This window comes from Lottia gigantea, assembly GCF_000327385.1.
Source record: "Lottia gigantea unplaced genomic scaffold LOTGIsca_4, whole genome shotgun sequence".
NCBI lineage: Eukaryota > Metazoa > Mollusca > Gastropoda > Lottiidae > Lottia > Lottia gigantea.
The window spans coordinates 2,935,336-2,956,877 of NW_008709379.1; the positions used below are offsets into that span (position 1 = coordinate 2,935,336).

Genomic DNA, 21,542 nt, shown 5'->3' on the forward strand with positions numbered 1-21,542 from the left:
AGTAAATGCATCATTATCTCCATTGGACTGACTGAAGCCAACAGCATCATTGTTGGTAAATGTTAATGTATCAAGATCTGTGGAATGTCCAAAATGATCAATGTGGCTATTCTCTACAAAATCATCGCCTAAATCATAGTCCTCATAATTACCAGCCTCTGTTTCAGCTCCATAACCCCACGTCTCATAATCAGCATCATAGGCTGTCATGTATACACTGTCCCCAAAGTCATCCACGATCGTCCCTCCAAATGATTCATTCAAAGCATTGAACTCATCAAGTTGATCAACATCATTGAAAACATGACCTCCATAGCCTAAATCATCAACATCAGCAAAATTAATATCATCCCCATTCTCAGGATCATCACCAAAACTAGCACCATACCCATAATCTTCTGAAGCAGCTCCCAGGACATTTTCTGATTCAGCAGCATCATTCTCATCTACATCCTCATCAGCATCAACACCATATCCCAAATCAACATCATTATCTTCCAAATGATCAGCAGCAACTATATCATCATGGTTATCAAAACTACTGGTATCCTCATCCACCTTCTCTTCTTCTAGCAGTTCCCTTTCCAACTCATTGATTGAATCCACATCCTCTGGTGCATCCTCATTCTGGACAGTATCTTTCTCTGTTTCGGTCACATCCTCTTCATCCTCCTCATCAATATTGTCCAATCCTTCAATGATGCTGTTATCATGAGCATTAGCTGATGCATGGTAATCCACCTGTACCTGATCCTCATGGACTTCATTATCAATACTGTCATCATCAGATGAATCACTGTTATCACGGTGATCAGCTTTACCAAAGATGTTGTCAGTTTCAACTACAGCTTTCATGATATCAATATCCTGTTCATTATCAACTGGACGGAATCCACCTGGACCAGCTGAAGTGCTGGCACCCCACATTCCAACATTGGCAGTGTCATCCATTCTGTTAATCTGGTCTTCTTCCCGTACTTCCCCATGTAAATTTCTTGATTCTTTGGCTTTGCGTATAAAATAACCACAAGGAGTGGCTATGAGAAATCCAGCAGCCACAATAAGAGCTAACTGATCAGAGGGCACAGTAAACCGTCGGCCTGGATACTGTTTCTCTTCAGATTTCATTGGTTGACCAGGTTCCCAGGCAGCAGGTCTAGGCTGACAAAGAACATGAAGTAGAGAGACACTAAAAGCCAAAACCAGATTCTCTGCAATCTGCAAATACACATATTTGAAAAGATTGGGGGGAAGTCAAGTACCAAAAAGGTTTCAAATAATTTTGATGAACATAGTGGGCACAGAAATGGAAATATTTACTATTTCTGCAGTATAAGTAATTTCATCTTGTGATTGGGGATCAAAATAATAATCTTAAAGGCACTGCATGATTCTTTGTTTTAAAGTCAGATATAATCTATATACCAAAACAAAATCTACAAACCTCATTTCTTTTGCTGTCTATCTCAATCATGCCCTGATCCAGTTCTATTATAGATGAGTCTAACTTGAACTTGAAGTTACCAGACGTATAGGCATCTTGTAGGGATAACTCTATCCATCTTTTACTGGATATCTTATAAAAACTTATGTCAAGATAACCAGGACTTGGTGGTATGCCGCGTCGTCCAGGACTATTTTTTGTTGCTATCATAAGAAAGAATAAAACAAACTGTGGAAAAGCATGGAAAAATCATCCAGAGTGATGGGCTGTCAAAAGAACTGACGTCAGCATCAGATATTTTAATTACCCCGAAGGGATTCAATCATTTCAGGATATCTTTCACATAGCAAACCATTTGTGAAAATAAGTTCAGTCCAATCAGAAGTGCAACAACCGCATGAGCTGGGGGGTCTGCTGTCCTTTGAGCTAGAATATGGACAAAACTTTCCCTTCCAATGTCGTTTATTGCAGCTGCTGAGATTGCTACCAGAGCCTGTTTCCAAAGTACATAAAGCATTGAAGAAAGTACTTACGTCTGATGGGTTTTATTCCTTTCCTTACACCAGCCCATCTACCAATGATAACACCCCAATCACCATGGTGATTCTTTATCAGAAGAGCCCGCTCTCCTATCTTTGGATTCAATGTTATACATTTTTCAGCATTATCAACCTATAAACAAAATACAAAATAACCAAGAATTTATCAAATTTGAGCTCCATATAAATAATTTATACTAACTCAGAAACCAGTTGTTAAATGATCATGACAAGAGTACATGTAAGTCTATCAATTGCACAATTTTAAAAAGTTAAGATGGGATTACCGACTCGGCAAATGTTTACATTTCATACGAGGTTTCCTTAAAAGATGGTTGGGAATTTTTATATTGGGCACTAAAATACTATAATCTTACCATTTGTGGTAAAGGTAGTTGATCTGATGCTATGAGATGAGCTACAGCAGCCATCTTGTCTCGGTAGAAGACATGTATAGCAGACATTAATAATGGAAGACTATGTATGATACGACAAGTGTATGCTACTTCACCTGCATGGTTTAATAACCTGAAACAAACAAAAATATAAAATCAACATAATACATTATATCATAAGATATATCAGACTTATTTTGTTCAACAGGATAGTAGCACCAATTAATTAGTTTTTTTATCTATTTCATATTTCTCAATTATATTTACAGCCTGAATCACACAGGAACTAGTTTTCTATCCCATTATGAGGATTCTATTTTCATATAAGACCTGCAAAATGCATTCCTGTCAAGGTTGAAAATTCAAACTCCTTTTCCTGTTTTACTATCTGGATATCATTGGCAACTTTACTTTTTGCTGATATCGGTAAATAGTTTAAAATTAAATATTTATCCTAAAAATATGTATCAATATTTGTTATATGCAGTCAGAATTAGAAAATTTAAATATTGAATCAATTTCAATGGCAAACTCATAAAAAAAAATCCACTGACCTATGTGAAGCCACAGAACAATTATTATCTAAACCAGGTGGTAACCGTGGCAATGGTATAGGTCCCCATAACTGTTCCACTGTTTCTGGCATAATACAGTCCTGATACTCCCCACAATTTAACCTTAAAGTACATGGTCCTGGATCAGGTGAAGACATGCTCACTTTCACTCTAGCACAAACTTCCTCTCCTAATGAAACATCCATAGAAGTTTTGATTGGTCCCCTTTTGGCAGATTGCATAACTTTTAAAAGGCTCCAGTGGCCTTCTTCATACGGTTCATGGGCAGAGAAGCAAAACATGCCCTCCTGTCGAGAAAGTTCAAAATGTATATGGTTATTATATTTGGTGTCAAAACTGAAATTTTTCATTACACGCTGTTCACACTCTAGTTTATCATAAGAGCCCTTCATTCTGGCTATAACATCAGACACATATAGGGATTTATTAAAGTTCTGGTAACCGGTTTTATACCAGATCTTTAATTTATAATTCTTGGTGTCATAGGGAAGACCAGAAAGTTCCACAGACTCTAATACAACTTTGGATTTCTTGGTGGACACATGATATGTCTCTTCAACTGTTGGTCGGTATAATTTTCCACGAGGCAATTTACCACGATACATTGCACCAAACAGAGAGAATTTCTCTGCAAAGATTTTTTTCCACAAATTTCTGGTAGCAAACTCTGCACGGTTGAGTCTGGAACCAGCCGATCTATCATTGACGGAATCATCATGGTTAAATAACTGTCCAATGAAACATTCAGTATCAAACTGATAAATAAGGGGATGAAGTTGATGCGAATGCCAGATTAAATCTATATCGTAACAAGGAACAATAAACATGCCTGGATAACATTTCTTCAAATACAGGAATTTTTTATAACGTAACACACTGTGAGATATGAACTTCAAGTCTTTATAATGGGGCAAAGAGACTTGATAATAGAATTCTCTCTGACGTAGACTGGCAGCCACGATATCATAGCTGATTTTGGAGTAGTAGATCTCTGGAATATCGATCACGGCATCCAAAGATATCACAAATTTATCATTAGGATATTCTTGATCCCATAAATGCTGGGTCTCTTCCAGTCCATCTGCACGTTCTTGTTTACTTCGCAATTTATGATCTATGATTTTTCCACAAATTGCGAGACAATCTTTGGCATAAGTGACAGGACTTAATAAATGACAGAGCCAAACCCATTCAATATCAACGGGTGCAACTAATTCCAGGCCGTCATTAAATTTTGCAGCGAAAGGAAGCCATAGGCTCTCATACCTATAAATGGCACCTCGTATCACAGATTCATTCAATAAAGATGGTAATTTGTCTGCTTCTGCTAAAAAATCCAACAGGTCAATAGCAGACGACACCAAGTCAGTTCCAAAAGCAAAATATTCAGGATCAAATGAGTTTGGAGATTCATGAACTTCTTCATCCATTTTGGTCAACTGTCCATAAACAAAACTTAACAAAAAAAATTAAATTTCAAAACAAAAGAGAAAAATAATTTTGAGCTATCTGAGCAAAAAACCAAAGTTACTGATGACGAATATACCAAACACAAAACTTAATACACAATCATGTTGAAAATGATAAGTCACACGAACATCACATTTGATAAAAACTTGAAAACAAAAACACAGAGCTCAATCCATGACTTTATTTTCTATCTTCCATCTCAAACTGATCTCTAACATTTTCCTGAAAGAACAATCGTAGAAAATTTAGTGAAGCAACAGTTGTACAAAATATACCCCCACACACAGCTGTCTTGGTCAACCAGTATTCAAGGAAAAGTATGGACATAGTTTGGATAAAGAATAAAGCCTTTAGTAGGCTTTCTGAGAATCTTGACTGTACATTGTAAGATATATTTACTCTAATATACAATAATTAAATTTGTCACTGTTAAAATAGTGCTCAATACATCAATTGTAGAGTGATATAGAAATATTAATAAATGCTCTCTTCATCAACATTCTTAGCCGTCTATCATTACTTCATTTTCATATAAAAAAAATAGCACTATTCAACTTACCAACTTAACTATTAAGAAGACTGTGAACAATAACAAGAAAGATCTACATACATAATATTACAAATAATCTATAAATATAGTTTCAACTATTTCAAGTTGATAGGTAAATAAAGTATATAAACCTTCCAGCTAGATAATGACTTATTATCAAACTATTTCACTAGGAGCTCGGCTTTCTGGAGGAAATCAAGACACAAAGACATTGTAGGACCTCTCTCTTTCATAATATAGTAAAAACCCAAGCCAAACCTTTAGAGCTGAATCATATTTGTCTTTTCTACAGCCCTTATCCTTATATATGTCCCCAAGCCTTGTAGAAATAAAGTAAGTTATAAACCACATTAATTTTAAGGGGCAGTATGCAAAATTTTCAAATATAAAAATATTTCTAAATGTATCTAGTAGAACAAAAAGATTTGGTTTTAAAAGGGTAAATTAAAAAATGGAGCTACCAATTGATAATTAATCAGTTTGACCTAGTTTCGATGTTTTGCTTTATTTATAATGTTTCGATATTAGTAAAGTTGAAACCTTCAGAATAAATAGGAGACATATTTCTTTATAATTAGACATTTATTTGATTTAAATCCAAACTGTAAATTCTTTCTCATAGTGTACAAGTTATTGTTGTGAGGTTAATTTTGGCTTTTCTATTGATGCTAGTGTGTCCTTCACCAACTCTTCATTTCAACTATGACAATACTACATAACGCACACTGAAAATTGGCAAACACTGCCACTTTCATAACCCTATTAATTGGTTAAGACCAAGAAATAGACCAAGAAAGGACATAATTGAAATTGAACTTGCTAATCCATGTACTGTTTAAATTTGTCGCCAGCAATATCATCAGCTGATTATGTTTCAATTAGCTAATTTAATTAACATTGTAATATACATAACTAATCAATATGTAATAGAGCATCAAACTTGTAGCCTGCATATTAAAATATCATTATTATAAAATCATGATTCATAGTTTACATTTATTCAACTTATTTAATTTTCAGCATGATAAAACATTCAGTTAGTAGAATCTTCCTCTATTCCAGCCTCTTATAGATATTTTGGCAGTTATCAGCTGTTTAGTGTTTTTGGGGGATTTTTTCCACTTGTCTAAAGATGTGTTTTTTCGAACATATGAAATAACCTTCTCGATGACTGTAAATTAGTCTAAGGTATTACAGTCACTTTCTTTTTGTTAGTGCAAGTAGCTTTAAATGGCTGACAAGAAAAAGTTTGTTCAAAATAACCTTGATGGAATCACGTAACATAAATGGGGCATAAGGGGATTAGGATGGTATGAAGGAACTACAAAAATGTCCACCTTTTCGAATATATATTTGATTAATTCACTTTACATAAATCCCCACATTAAAGGGCTTAGTTTTCTGTCTCTACACTAGCTTGTTTATGCTAATGCCAAAACCAAATCACTTCATAAATGTTTTTGTACAATATTATCAACAAAATTCTCCCTTAAATTATTCCCTTATCGCCTCTTTCCAGTATGCTATCTTGCCCCTTTCCCAAGTCACCCATAACCCATCTAGTCCCTTTTCCGCTTCGCCTCTTCCAGTTTGCCCCTTACCCAATTTGACAATTTGATGCAGTTCCATCTGCATTTTTGTACCAAGGCATCAAGAATTTGATAAAGAGGAGGCTGGAATGTCACTGTCTTGGCAAAATTTCCAAACCACAAACAAAATTAAAATTTGTATTTCAAAGACTTCAATTACAGTAGTTTTTAATTATACATATGTATAAAATGTAAATGTTTGACCATTGATTACATCCTTTTCAAATTTTTCTGATTTCAATTCCATTGCAAAATTACATTTCTGTATTCAACTCTTATAAGCTTATACTGTTCAATTCCTGTGTGAATGTAACAATAAATGGGAAATATCAGTACTCTCAAAATGTTTAAAATTCTAAAAGCTTCCAATTTTGTGTGGTAAAAGTTTCAGTTTTCAACATAAATTTGATAAGTGATTTCAAGCTGGAGGAAATAGTGTAAAGTTGAATTGACAATTTTTGAAATGGCGCGTCAAAAAATAATGCTGAAAAAATAAAGTGAGTGAGTCTTATGTCCTACTTTTCAGTTTTCAACTCCATGTTTCTGCTTCATATTTTGAATACATAAGGCTCCTTGTGAGGATAACACAATCAATGGAATCATAATTATTGTGATACATATCCACACATTAGAGAAAGATATATTAACTGTACATACATAATTTCGAAAAGTTCCCATAGTTTTAACATCTAAGATTTTCAAATATTGGTAATAAACAGTATCAAAGAACTAATCAGCAAAATCAAGACTCAACCATCGTCACCAGTAGACCAAAATAACAAATTCATTTGATCTATTTGCATAGTCTATTTACATTGAGATCCATGTCTGAAACCACTATTTCACAGATTGGCAACCATGCAGGTTTTAGAAAATATCTTTGTGAGTAATAATTAGACACTTTATATTTACCTCAACCGTTTTCACATTTCTGCCAAACATTACACAAAAACTAACACATATTTCAAGTTTAAATTTCATTTTTATTATTTTTGGGAATGTTTTTCTTCGAAAACGGAAATGAATCTGAGTTATCGAACTTGGCAAACTTTTTTATGCTTTAATTCCAGCCAAGAAGTAAAGAGTGTGCCAAAATTTCCATGTCATCATAATAAGGCATGTGGTTGAATACTTTTTATTTCTTATGGATTATGGTCCAGTCCATAATATTTAAGAACTTTTTTTCTGATATAGTTTGCACGAAAATTTCGTTTGATAGTATCTAAATCAAAATAAATTACCACAGCGCAGAATTTATACCCCCTTACTAACCACATTTCTCCAATCGACATGGTTTTCAGCAGCACTTGGGGGAATGTGGGCCAAACAAAACTTGATACTGGAACAGAAAAAAATTAGACGATATGAATAATAGGATCAATTATCACCAATCAGTCGATCTGGTTTTAACTCAGCTGTTCAAGACGCATTGGTTATTGAGAAGAGGAAAAAGTAGAATGACCACAGTGAAAACTATTTTTATTAGCCTACAGAGCATTCAATTTTTTCCATCATAGGAAATTAGGTGGCCTGGAGCCAGAAAACAAAATTATATAGGTATATTGTATTTGGTTGCAGTAATGGAAATGGTCGGTTGTCTGGGTGGCAATCCATTGCATAAGCGTAAAAATCCACATTCACCTCCATCCACGCCTCAACATCCGATGGGAACAGACACAGGATGTGCTTTGTCAACCACCAGAGTATTTAGATTTGACTCCCCTGGACGACCAGGAAGCATACGACCACTTATGAAATCAAACCCATTAATGAATTACACATATATGAGGACAAACGTATATTTCAACAGCATGTTATCACGACCTGGTCACAGTTATATCAATATGAATAAGATAGAGGTAATGGGAAAAATAGTGTATATAAAAGAGAGATATAGATACGTTAACATTTTCTTCTCATTGCCCCTCTTTTTTTATTAATTTTGACAGAAAACCAAGATCCTGTAGCGATTGTAAAGCGCGGTTGCAAAATTGGGTACCTTGACAGTCAGTCTGTGATGTTCCATTCTCGTAGAATATGTTTATGGATGTTCTAAAACGCCAATAGGGCCGGGACTGGATATCAAGATTTCAGTGTTAGTTAGCGAATAAGAATGTTTTTGCTATAAGCAAAATACGACTCCCATTAGTTACAGGGAAGGAGATGTAATATATTGGAATAGTTACATATCAAAATATAACATATAAGATACACTTCCACTGATAAAGACTGACCGACGACTATTCTGTCCTGGAAAAAAAACTGGCGTTCAAATTTGCTTTTGGATGATTTAGATTGTGCAGTTTATTTTGGATTCTTAGAATCTTTAAAAGGTGGAATAGGGGCATCTTTATAGTGTCAAGCTATTACGAACTTAATTCGTACTTTGGATTGTACTTTGTACACCAGCTGATACAGCCAATCAGAGCCCCAAACAGAAAGGCTAAAAACATTATGGCTTTGTGGTCACAGTCGAGGCCTCTGGTTGGCTGTATTCGCTAGCGTACATCCCAACAAAAGTCCATCATCTACAAACTTCCACAATGCAAAATATGACTTTGTTAGCATATTATTATATAATGTATTATGTGGAATGAGCTGAAATGAGCCAAATCTCTTTTAATGACAGTGATCAGAATGTATGTTAATGTTTTTTTTGTTCCACACAAAAATACACCAGTTTCAAGCGCCATCCTGTGGCTTTGGACATCCATGTTAGATATTAGTATGAAAGGAAAGTAGACTAGTATTTCTTGCCATTTCCTTGCTTTGTTAAAGCGTTGTCCATGGACGTAATGTGCATTTTGCATTTGGTGACACCATTTACGAGTAAGTAGGTTAAGCCAGATTCAGATTCGACGGGTTAACAATATTACAGTAGTTTTTGGTAATTTTTATCATTTGAATATCAAAATATACAGGATAATATATAGCATAACAAAATAAAACAACAAAAAATGAACAATCAATAAGCTTATTTACACAAACACAGCTTTTAATAATTTCTTTTTTGTAACAGTCACATCAAAAAACTTATAAATTAATCATTGTTTCTGACATTAAAAGCTCTTTAAAATCGGTTTCTATTTTTAACAAAACAAGTCATATAACATATAAGATACACTTCCACTGATAAAGACTGACCGACGACTATAGGTACTATCATTTGCTTGGTTGACTTATTCCAGCGTTTGATTCGATTCTTCAGATACCACCAGTTACTGAAAGTCGTTGAAAATTCATTTGCTTTGCAGCTTCTGCCAGTCGCACCTCATACAGCCCTTGTTGGTAGTAAATAGAATCAATGACAGGAAGCTATCTGTTAACATTCATTTAGAAATGAGTGACAAAGGTTTTTTTTAAAACATTGGGACAGTTTAATCGTGTAATACTGTTAATGACATAGAAAAGTCACATTAGATGGTCCAATCTGGCAAAACATAAAAACATAGGCCTGAATCCTTCTCCTTAAATACTATCTAAAGCTACAAGTCAGATAATACTATCGAAACTTGCTTAAAGGGGTGCGTGTGTCAGCTGAAACTATGAGTTATGATGTTTCTTTTTCCAAGCGATCGTCTAAGCTCTGTGTCTTCAGTAGGGACCTTTTCTTCTAATTAGGGTTCATAAATGAATACACTCGTTATTCATAATCAATATTAGGGAAAATACATTTATAATGACATTTTGACAAAGATAACAAAAGTGCAGTAATCTCAATATATGCAACCCTATATCTCATACACGACCTGAACTATATACCACCTTGAAGAAATTATTCCTTTGGAGGTATGGTAATCGAACACATCGATAATCATAATACATTCATCGAAATCAACATGCACGCAAAAAGTCGTTTGAGCTAAGTGTTTTTCGAGGCAAATTCTAGGTCTGAAAAACGAATGTAACGAAATTGTCAGTTATTTACAATTTTCATTGGTTTTAATCTCTAAAAAATACTGCATTTCACCTTTCGTCGTTTCGAATTCTTTTTCTGTAAAGCTGCACGGGTGGCGGTTTCAAAGACTTCACGAACACCTTCTTTGGTTCTTGCAGAACATTCCAGATAACTGTAGGCATGGATTTGTTCAGCCATTGCCCTGCCTTCTTCTTGGCTCACTGGTTTTTGTTTCAGACTTGCCAATTCGTCACGAGTTGCCGGATCGTTTCGTAAATCTTTTTTATTTCCCACTAAAATAATAGGTACATTAGGACAGAAATGGTGCACTTCCGGGTTCCACTTTTCTGAGATGTTTTCAAGACTGTCCGGGTTATCAATAGAGAAACACATTAGTATGACATCAGTATCTGGATAAGACAGAGGACGTAATCGATCGTAATCTTCTTGACCAGCTGTATCCCATAATGCTAATTCAACCTGAAAACAGATGAGAGAAAAAAATTGATCTTAAGGCTTCCGTGTTTGAAAAGTTCTTCCAAATACAGTAGATTATTTAGTAATAGCATCCAATATCTCACTCCAATAGTTCATTTTCATTTGCGATAGCTATGAATACTAATCGCACGAAATCCAATACGGATCTTCAGCAATTTACAGCAAATATTTGTCTACACACAATTTTAACCCCTACCAACTTTATTCATAGATGATGACTCTTTTAACTCTCTTGCGTTATTAGACCAACTTTAAAACAGCTGCATCTTATATTTCCCCAGGATATACAATTATATATACCATTTTCATTTGCTGATAGACATAGGATCTATCTGTAACCATTTGAAACTGTTTAGTAACGGTGTACCTACCGATTTATTGTCAACTTCAATGTCTGCAACATAATTTTCAAAGACTGTGGGAACATACACTTCCGGGAACTGGTCTTTACTAAATACAATTAGTAAACATGTTTTACCACAGGCACCATCACCTACTATCACTAACTTCTTTCTTATATCAGTCGTCATCTTTCAAGATCTGAAAATATACGATGAAATAAACAATAAAATATATAATATACAATTATCAATGTACAACCTTACAACATAATACAATCACCATTATCACAATAAAATACCATTCCGATATCACCCCCTCCCCACCACCACTCAATCAAACGAACTGTCCTATATAGGAATACAATATTTACAACTCACATCCAATATTTTAATAAATATCAAGCCTCACAATACAATACATTTATCACAGCTCGTAATACAAATATTAACAACTAACAACGCAATCAAACTATATTTCAATAAAGTTTACTAAGAATAGCTACTCTGCTAAAGACGATATTTCAGATGGTGTTTCATCTTTTGACAATAAGTGTTTAAAGAGACATACATCTAGTCGGGCGTGGACAGTAAAAAGTCAAAATATGCGGGGGACGAATAACTGTCATAATAATATACGTAGAAGGTATAATTGGATGATATTTTTAGGCAAGTTTTGTAAACAAAAAAATAACTTCAGGGCTGTATATAAGGTAATAAATATTGTAACTATAGAAGTAAGATATATTTTATGAATAGTAATGTCCGTATGACATATTTAGTGAAGTCATAACTCCTTTTTTATACTCAGGTATCAAGGTATCTACATAAACCCCATCCCTTCATCTAGATTACAGATCCACTCTCTTCTTAGTGCACATGCTAATATTCTCTGGCATGCTATCTTGGCGGCTTCTAAGCATTGTGCAGAATGCGCTTACTCTTTCTGTATGACTCATTTCATAGCTTCCTCATTTTGACTTTATGGATTTCTATTCTATATAGATTTGTACTGATAGATAGGTGAGTTTTCCCTTCTATGTGATAATATACATCGTGTACTTATTATCTTACATAATAGTTTGATAACCCATATAAATGTCATAAACAATAATGAACAGTGCGACTTTGTATTTTTCTTGTCGTATGGCCAAAAGCTTTTGTCATCCGCGTTTTTGTCCTCGCCACTTAGTCAATCCTATACATATATACATTATTTGAAGTATAATATTTATACCTAGGTGTTCACCGTGTCTCCAATTTCGTAGGGTCAAAGGTCACATACCAAACCTATTACTGTATTAATTACATTTTTAAAAAAATAACGACTCTGAAATAAACGTGTCAAATAATAATTTTCAAAAAAGAGCAAGACCAAACTTAGTTTGAAATAAAGCTTGACCAAAGCCACCTCGAAATGACAATATTTGACAATTGATGGCGAAGTGACAACGATTTGTATTCAAGACCTTTAATGGCGACCTAGTATAGACGTATTTAATATTGAATATGGTCATAGCAAAATGAATAGTGAAATATAAGCAGAACATATATTAGTTTCGGCGATGAACTAACTACAATATTAATTGACACAGCAATTTCATAAATTGGTTACTGCAATTATATATGACCTGTACTGTACTTCAACTCTCTACTATATGTACAACCAATATAGTGTTTAACAAAACCTTATAAAGCATGGAAACTGATTTCTACTGATAAGATTCCGAGTTCTAAGACAATGATTATGCATTACTGTATTGAGATATACACAAGGAGAAATCTGGTGGTACCAAAACCGACAAAGACTCACCCGCACTTCCATCTGGAATATTACCAGCTGTTTAAAATTGTTGGTTCCATATGATTCAAAAAGTGTATCTGGCTGTCTCTGCGATCGCTCAAGGTTGTCTTTCGTTCCGCCTTTGTGGTGACTTGCTTTGATATAAATGACTCATTCGGGATGTTATTACACATTTAGTCTATTATCTAGGTCACAATCCAGGTTTAATTAGGTCAGAATGTAAAGTATGTGCCCCAGGGCGTTGGTAATATTATCTATTGTAAGATAATCTCGATAGAGTCAAATACTTTGTTACAGTCGTTGACCAACCTGATCGCCCTATAGTGAAGTCTAAAGTAGGTTTTAAGAAAGAATTCTCGATCAATAATGGGATTGTATCAAATGAATTAAGATTTGAGAGACCTCGAACATTTGTAAACAACTAACAATAACAATTGTTTGTTTTCACCTAACATTCATGCAATAGCCTGTCCTTTTTGAGTTACTAAGAATTTTTATTAACGTTTTAACGGTCTTCAAATTGTTCTACCCTCTTTCATTCATCTGTTCCTCATTGGTTTCTAGTGTTCATTCATTCTAGTATAATTCATTATTGGTCAGTCATTCGGTAGTTTATTCATTCTGATGTTCAATCATTTAGTCGTCCATTCCAACATATTCATTCCATGTTGTTGTTCAACTTTATTATATTCTCCTTTTGTCACTCTTTTGTTCATTTATTCTACTTTGCAGTATTTTATTGTTCAATCATGCTAGATTGCTCATTCATTGAGTTATTCATACATGTTAAAACATTATACACCACTTCCTTATGATATCTAAAATATCGCAAATAGGCCTATCATAATTGTTATGAATGTATGGAACATTCATGCATGTTTGGGCAAGCTATGCCTATCACTGATCAAGGTGTGACAGACACTTTACGCGCTGCTGTGCCAGGAAACATGCGAACATATAAATCGTACAGTATAGAACGAAATAAGATCCAAGTCGTAAGTTATGATGTCATATCAATCTAATGAAGGCAACGCCCATCCTTGTTACTAGATTTAAACCTAACGGACATGTGCGCTTTCTTGATAAGGGACTTGGGTGATTGGAATTGTGAAATAAAAATACAAAAGCAAACAAATAACCCATCGCTCTTTGATAGCCAAAATAAATTTCCTCGTCAACTATACTGAGGTTCTCTAACAAAAATGTCTAACCACAATGGGCTGTGACCTGTCGCCCTACAACACCGCTAACATACTCAAGCGTTGAATGTTTGTATAACCCAAATCTTAACGAAAATTAGAATTCAAATTGAAATTTCATCTCACCTTTATGATAACTGACTGTAAATATATTAATAACTGATTTCTGTATTAAATAAACACTTCCTGAATCGGGTTGTGCGTTTATGTCACATATAACTCGAACGTCATGTATAATCATATCACATTATAATCCTATATAAAAATCAAATATACCGTACTACTTCCATACACGATAGTATATATACCTTGCTAACTTGTTGCTAAAAATAAGTCAATTTGCTATCATTTCATTGGCTCGAATATACATCTATAAATAACGCTATTAACGTTAGACACTGTAATTGGTTGCCTTTAAGTTTCTATTTATAACCAAAAAGGGCAGGATTGTTGTATATGAGTTATTTCCCTTGTACCATAAGTACAACACATTATTTAGTTACCACCAATAAGGAACATTCTATTTACATTTTATCCCCAAGGTGTGTTGTATATTATTATATAGGCTATATAGCCCAACTCTGACGTTATTATATGATTAATATAGACTATTTCAACATTGTTCACCGATTGTGTTGTTTATTTAGATATTAATAATGGGGACTAGAAAAATGTATATGTTTATAACTATAGGCTGACCCGAGCCTATGACCCCCACGTAAAGTGTATATGTACGGAATTATTCAGTAAAGGGGTTTTAATTGTTGCGTTTTACTATACCTACACATGAATAAATTTACAGAAGCTCCTTGAATTATTCGGAGTGTCGGAGTCTGTCGGAAGATTACTGATGCCAGTTCATACAAAAAAGGTCCTTGTACTTGTTTCTTAGAGTAGTGTTACCATAAATATTTACTCTGTACATTCTCAGCCAAGGGAAACCATTAGATCAGTTATTATAGCCCACTTTGCAATACTATTATTTTGCCTTTCCATTTATTTGAATATTTCTTATTAGTTACCTCCCTTAGTTTAAATTGACTTTCAATCTCTATTACTCAAACTGGCTTGATTCAATCGCATGTTTATAGCCCACATCTTGCATTGACCGATCAACATTAGGTTCTTTCTGTTGCATGAATTTTAATGTATCATAATATAAATCTATTTTCGCGCCATATTTGACTTCCGGTTGATGAGTTGAGATTGCATAACATCCTTAGGCCTATATGTAATCCTAAGACGTCCAGCTTGTTCTGAAGATTCTAAAAACTATACATTTCCAGTTTAAAATTAAACCACGTTTCTACAGATTCTAAAAACTTCAAACCATTATCAATCAAACATATGTTGTTGATAGATTCTGATAGCCTACTCCAAATTCTTCAACCCATGTTTAACGCGATTTTTATAATGTCAAGTAGTGTTTCTGGATATTTTTAGAATGGCAAGCCATGCTTCTAAGTATTTTGTAGATCACCGGGTCATACTTCTAAATATTTTTAGAACGTCAAGCCATGCTTCTAAATATTTTTTAGAACGCCGGGTCATACTTCTAAATATTTTTAGAACGTCAAGCCAGGCTTCTAAATATATTTTTAGATTGCCAAGCTATGCTTCTAAATACCTCTAGAACGTCAAATGCTTCTATATATATTTAGAACGCCACGCCATGCTTCTATATGACCTTTAGAACGCCAAGCATATCTTAGAAGGTCCAGTCATGCTTCTAGATATTTTTATAAAACAATTTTGCGAATGGAAAATATTCCTTTGCAATGTGATTAAAATTATCTGTAAACGTTTAAATTTAATGGATTTATAAATAAACTGTATATTTTCCATATAGGCCCTATATTCAATCTTTGTTTAATTGCATATGCAGTTTAAATTTCCCTTTTTCACAGAATTCTTCAATTCGTTACAACATACGAATTCTATTCATTGAACACAAGGACATGAACATATTCTGACCGATTCTATCCCATATTTATCGATTGAGCAGAAATGGAAAAATATATTTAATGTTTTTAGCCTGTTGTAAATTTCCATTTTACCCAGGATGCATAAATTGTAAGTCTAATAATAATATTGCGTAATATTTCAGTGTACAGTTATTGACAGTGGTAGGAAGATTGTATAAATCATAGAGTTTGGAGGGAACAGTCGATAAAATGTCTTCTAGCAAGGTAAATTTACTATACTATAATTCATATTTCATTAATTGAATAGTAAATAAAGTTATATACATTGTATTGTAGTTGTGGTTGATTGTAACAAAACTTTTAATATACTCAAGAACTGGTTTATATAAAACTTCATAATACTTATCATATGTATGCTATGGTTCATAATTCGAGACTTTTCTTTTAAGTAGGGAGATCGGTACATTGATTGTTTAAAAGCAATTCTCGTGTTAATAATTCTATATATAGATTAAATGTTGTAATAGGGCCTTATTATCATATATATCGTAGACTATAATCAAAAGCACCCTTTGAACTCAAGCTTTGTTGGATCTGTAAAATTTTAAGTAATGCTTATGGACAGAATTAGTGTTTTACGTCTTACTTTTCTCCCCCAAAGACAGTCAATGTCATGTAGTGTGCAAGTAGTGAAATTTTGCCAGGACTCCTCTCCATATCCAACACTTGTCACTGGTTCAAGGTACAATCTAGTAGTTGGAAACAATATTTTTTTTATTTATCGTGTTTTATTTAACAAAACATTCGACTTGTGTTCAAAATACAAAAATTGTTGTTCTCTTAATCAAGACCCGCCGAGTTAAAGCACAAATCAGCGATAATTCGGTTTGTCGTATATTAACAAATATTTTATTAAAACTTTATTTATTGTTTTAGATGGCCAAACCTAATAAGCCACAGAGCATCAAGTTTAGTTTGGATTTACCGCAAGCGTCACTACTCCAACTTAACTTTCTTAAACAGATCAGCAAGTATTAGAGGAGGGACCAATCTTAACTCAAGCCATCCACAGATACATCAATCTATGGCTTCCATTGGCTGCCAAACATGACCAAGAAGTCTTACCCGCTCCTCTCGACATACAGTGGGCGTGGCATTGTCACATGTTGTGTCCAGTGACGTACAGAGAAGATTGCATGGCCCTCGTAGGCAAAGTTGTGGATTCTAAATTGTATACTTCTGAAGAGTTGATGAAAAAATACCCAGTCACACAGAAATATTGGTCTGAAGCCTACCCTAATCATCCATTAGAAGTAGGTGGCGATGTTGTTGATCTACGGTACACAACTCTGCCACAAACTTCGTATAACATTGCAGAAGCTGCAGGCAGACAAAAGGTATTTTATTATCAAGTGGCCTTGCCACATTACAAAGATAAGGTCTTCCTAAAGAATGCTCTTCTCAGATACCAAAAATTCCTCTTCCTTAAACTGAAGAACCCAGGAATGTTTCTTGTGCCTTGTTATGACATAGATCTAATCTGGCACACACATCAACTTCATCCTCTAAAATACCAGAATGATACGACTAATCTACTGGGTCGAGTATTTGACCATGATGATACAGTGAACGATCGGACAGAGCGATCCAAACTATACAATGCTGATTTAGAAACACGAACTGTATGGAAGAACACTTTTAGAGAAAACTTTTCCATGTATGGGGCCATGTATCGGGGTGATCCCCCTCGTAGCAAATTATACCACATGACGCAAGAAGACTTATTTAGCGCATGTTCCAAGATGAGTGAAATAGTTATAGAATCTATACAGCTGTCCAATCTTCCCTCAAATGCGAAGAAATTTAGACTAAAAATATCACTTGCGGTAAATAGAAAAGAACTTCAAACAGTAGCTTCACTGAAAGGACCGAAAACTTCGTGGAATGGATCAGCAAATTTCATCTTCGATACCAAACAAGCGAACAATCTGAAATTTCGCTTGCATGAAAAATTTGGACTTTTATGTTTAGGAAGCCATGTTTCGTTTGGTGATGGCACTATGACATGTTGCCGCATATAGAGGCCACACCACCAATCAACTCTAGGTTGAATATAGCGGTCACATTGGGCACCTCTGTTAACCTGAATATAGTGGGGACTGTTCAGATCCCGAGGCGTGGATCGTGTACACTGCAGTTGGTACCAGGTTCTTATGAACAATGTGTGATGCCTGTAGATGTTGAATCTATGTGGGGACCAGTTCCATTACCTAAATTACCACCCGGTACAGATAATGTTTGTAATGTGGCATCTCACGCGTAAGTTTTTCTACAATCATCAACTAAACTAATATTTGTAGGGTTTCATGGCCTGGTATCTGTTGGCACTTTAGGTTGTAGACATGCCTCTGTGGCAATTTCGGAATTGTACCTTATGAAAATCTGTCGGTAATTGAAAATAGGTGTGCTAAAATCTCTTATATGGTTTTAGACTTGACTTCTGCAGTTAAAGCTGCAGTTTCACTGAACGCATTGATTCCTTTGATTGGCAAATAAATTTTGTGTTAGTGGTTACGAGAAGTCAAATGCATTATTTATCTCCTCCATAGAACACATATAAAATCTACGATGATATATTTATAGTCTCTTCATTAATCTCAGCTATCTATATTCATATTTTAGGAAAATAAATCACTGTCACACCAAGCTTACTAAAATTTCATATTTGCATATTTCAGATCAATGAAAACAAGTGTCGTCACCTATAACAGCAATACCACGAAAGGAAACATCTATATCTTTATTTGAATCAGGTTGTTTATATCTAATAGAAAATAAAACATCTATTTCAGACTTTGGAACCATTTAGCCCAACCAGTATTTACGGCTCGTATTATCCATAGCATACCATTGATGACGTCAGTGGTTCATGTCTTCGTTAAAGATAAATTGTCCGTGGTAGCTCATTTGGTAGGATCAGATCAACTACCATTGCCATCCGTGGTAAATACATTTCTAATATCATTCCCGTTTTTGAACCAGTTACACAAACTGGCGTTTATTTTCCTTTTTTTAAGTTTGTTACAACATAATATCGCATATGAATATATCTCAAATCAAAATAACGACTTGCTGTATAATAACCGATCATTAAACAAATGAAGTTTGTAGTGATAGAAGTATCTGAATATAAAAAATTAAACGTCTCATTGGTAGTTTTGCTTTGTAAAACAATTCAATAATGATATTGAATTAGACCAAGCGTGTGTCGTTTTAGTAGTTTCTTTACATTTGGACGGATCTGAATATCCATATCCATATAATATCCAATCGGAAGTCCAATTCCCTTAAATTTAAAAAAGAAAACTACCACACAGATTTAGACTGCCAAAGTAGAGAGCGGGGCCACACAGCATAACGATTTCCTTTTTACGTCGGTTTTTAGGTCACGGTAATTTCAGTACGTGATACCTGGAACGCATACGGTGCGTGGTGCATTTCAGGTATGCGCAAAGGATAACATAATATCGACGTAATGTCGACTTTTGTACGATCTATGTTTGACGATCTAGCAACCGACGTGAAAAAAGGTTGCTTTGCACTGCTCTCTATTGTCGTCAGTCCTCGCCCGGGAGTTATAGACTCTCTCTCGTGCAGTTTGATTTTCAATGACGTCATGATATTGATATTAACGGCACTTAATTTTGCAACACCAGGTTCAAGCAGATATAATCCACATTATGACGTTACTGGTCATATCTTTATTAATCGTCATTCTCTAAAAATGGATATAGATAGATAGAAATGGACAGCTTTATAATATTATTGCAGAAAATAGGCATGTAAAACTCCATTAATTGTAACCTGATATATTTGTAGGTCACATCTTCAAAATCAAACATAACATTGAATCCACGACGTGGTGAACGAGCTGTGTTGATTAAGAATCACCAAGGTGATTGGGGTGTCGTCATTGGAAGATGGGTCGGCTTTAAAAAAGGTGTCCCCGGTGTTTCAGGTAGGTCTTTAAAAAAGTCATATTTTAATCTGCTGAGTTAATGTCGAGTTACGCTCGATACACTTTGCGCGTCATCAGTTCTCTGCAGAGGGTTTTATTGATTCTGTTCTTCGATCATTATTACAGGCACAAGACACAGAAGGGGAAAACGCGGTGTTCCTGGTAGTCCAGATTATTTGACAGCACGGTTCAGGAGAATGAACGACAACAATTGGCATCAAATGAATGCAACGAATACGTTTTATTTCACACTCGGTGGTCTGCAGGTTAATATGAAGAGTGGCGGTATAGTGTACCAACCAGGACAACATGATGATATAGCCGAGCACGTTGCTCTTACGTTTAGTATCGCCTTATTATATGTTCTCTGTCAGCCTAGACCATCTAGTTGGAGACCGGGACAGTCTATGAAGGTTTCATCCTCTAGGGGTGCCAAATCAGTGGCAACATGTCCTTCAGAAGACATGGCCTTGATTATGGCAGCTGGTTTGTTGATGAGCACGCCATCAAACCACTACATCAGTACGACGTATGGATTAAATGCTTGTGCTGGGTGTGGTGTTGGTCCTATTGGTGATATTAGTGGTATAGACTGTGGTGAGGGAACTGGTACCACTTCTGATGTCAATACATGTGGTGTAACTAATATCGCTAATGCTGGAGATAATGGTGGGAGCGTGGACGTTGGTGGTGGAGGCTGTGGTGGTTGTGGCGGTTGTGGCGGATGTGGTGGCGGTGGATGTGGAGGCGGTGGTGGTGGATGTGGAGGAGGTGGCGGTGGATGTGGAGGCGGTGGATGTGGAGGCGGTGGATGTGGTGGAGGTGTGTACAGATGTGCGCTAGAGATAAGATACTAAAGATACTTTTACCAAATTCTTTGGGTTTTCTTACAGTGACAATATAGATTGTTTCACCTAGGTTTCGTACGTAACTAAAATAATAGTATGTGTTTGATGTCCCAATGGTCACAATGGAATCCCAAATACTATTTAGATTAACTGACTATATTATAATGTATCCTACTTATCTTAGAGAAATTTGAGCGAAAAATAAGGACAAATTCTATTTTGGTCTACTCTCATTTCATTTCAAACAGAACTGATATTATTTGTAATGTAGTGATGGAATGGTGTATTGTATATAGCTTTCGTTACACTCTTTCGGAAAACTTGATGTTGCTGTATGATTAAGTTTGGCCATTGCTTATCATATTGTACTTGTCTTATACATATACATATAATCTGAGCTACATCGAAACTGCTCATATCATTGATCTCATGGAGTCATTGTACCTTACTGT

At 35.0% G+C, this 21,542-nt stretch overlaps 3 protein-coding genes across 3 annotated transcripts in view; 1 reads left to right on the forward strand and 2 right to left on the reverse strand.

Moving 5' to 3' along the window:
• Positions 1–4,383, reverse strand: part of LOTGIDRAFT_153720 (hypothetical protein) — a gene marked incomplete at both ends in the record, with an annotated part of 4,602 nt that extends 219 nt beyond the window's left edge. The window contains 5 exons of the mRNA XM_009059740.1: positions 33–1,218; positions 1,445–1,647; positions 1,978–2,116; positions 2,361–2,511; positions 2,933–4,383. Coding sequence (XP_009057988.1) covers positions 33–1,218; positions 1,445–1,647; positions 1,978–2,116; positions 2,361–2,511; positions 2,933–4,383 — 3,130 coding nt within the window. The remainder of the gene's footprint in view (positions 1–32; positions 1,219–1,444; positions 1,648–1,977; positions 2,117–2,360; positions 2,512–2,932) is intronic.
• Positions 4,384–9,439: 5,056 nt separating this feature from the next.
• Positions 9,440–14,655, reverse strand: LOTGIDRAFT_205687 (hypothetical protein). The gene is made up of 3 exons (XM_009059741.1): positions 14,426–14,655; positions 11,330–11,498; positions 9,440–10,940 (listed from the first exon to the last, which is right to left on the reverse strand). Exons 2-3 carry the CDS (start codon positions 11,486–11,488, stop codon positions 10,512–10,514), a joined length of 588 nt encoding a protein of 195 aa, XP_009057989.1. The 5' UTR covers positions 11,489–11,498; positions 14,426–14,655; the 3' UTR covers positions 9,440–10,511.
• A 3,796-nt stretch (positions 14,656–18,451) lies between these two features.
• LOTGIDRAFT_153724 (hypothetical protein) lies at positions 18,452–21,099 on the forward strand (the record flags this gene model as incomplete). The annotated part of the gene is made up of 4 exons (XM_009059742.1): positions 18,452–18,543; positions 19,077–19,227; positions 20,104–20,242; positions 20,369–21,099. The coding sequence occupies 4 exons, from the start codon at positions 18,452–18,454 to the stop codon at positions 21,097–21,099; spliced, it is 1,113 nt and encodes a 370-aa protein (XP_009057990.1).
• Positions 21,100–21,542: the final 443 nt, after the last annotated feature.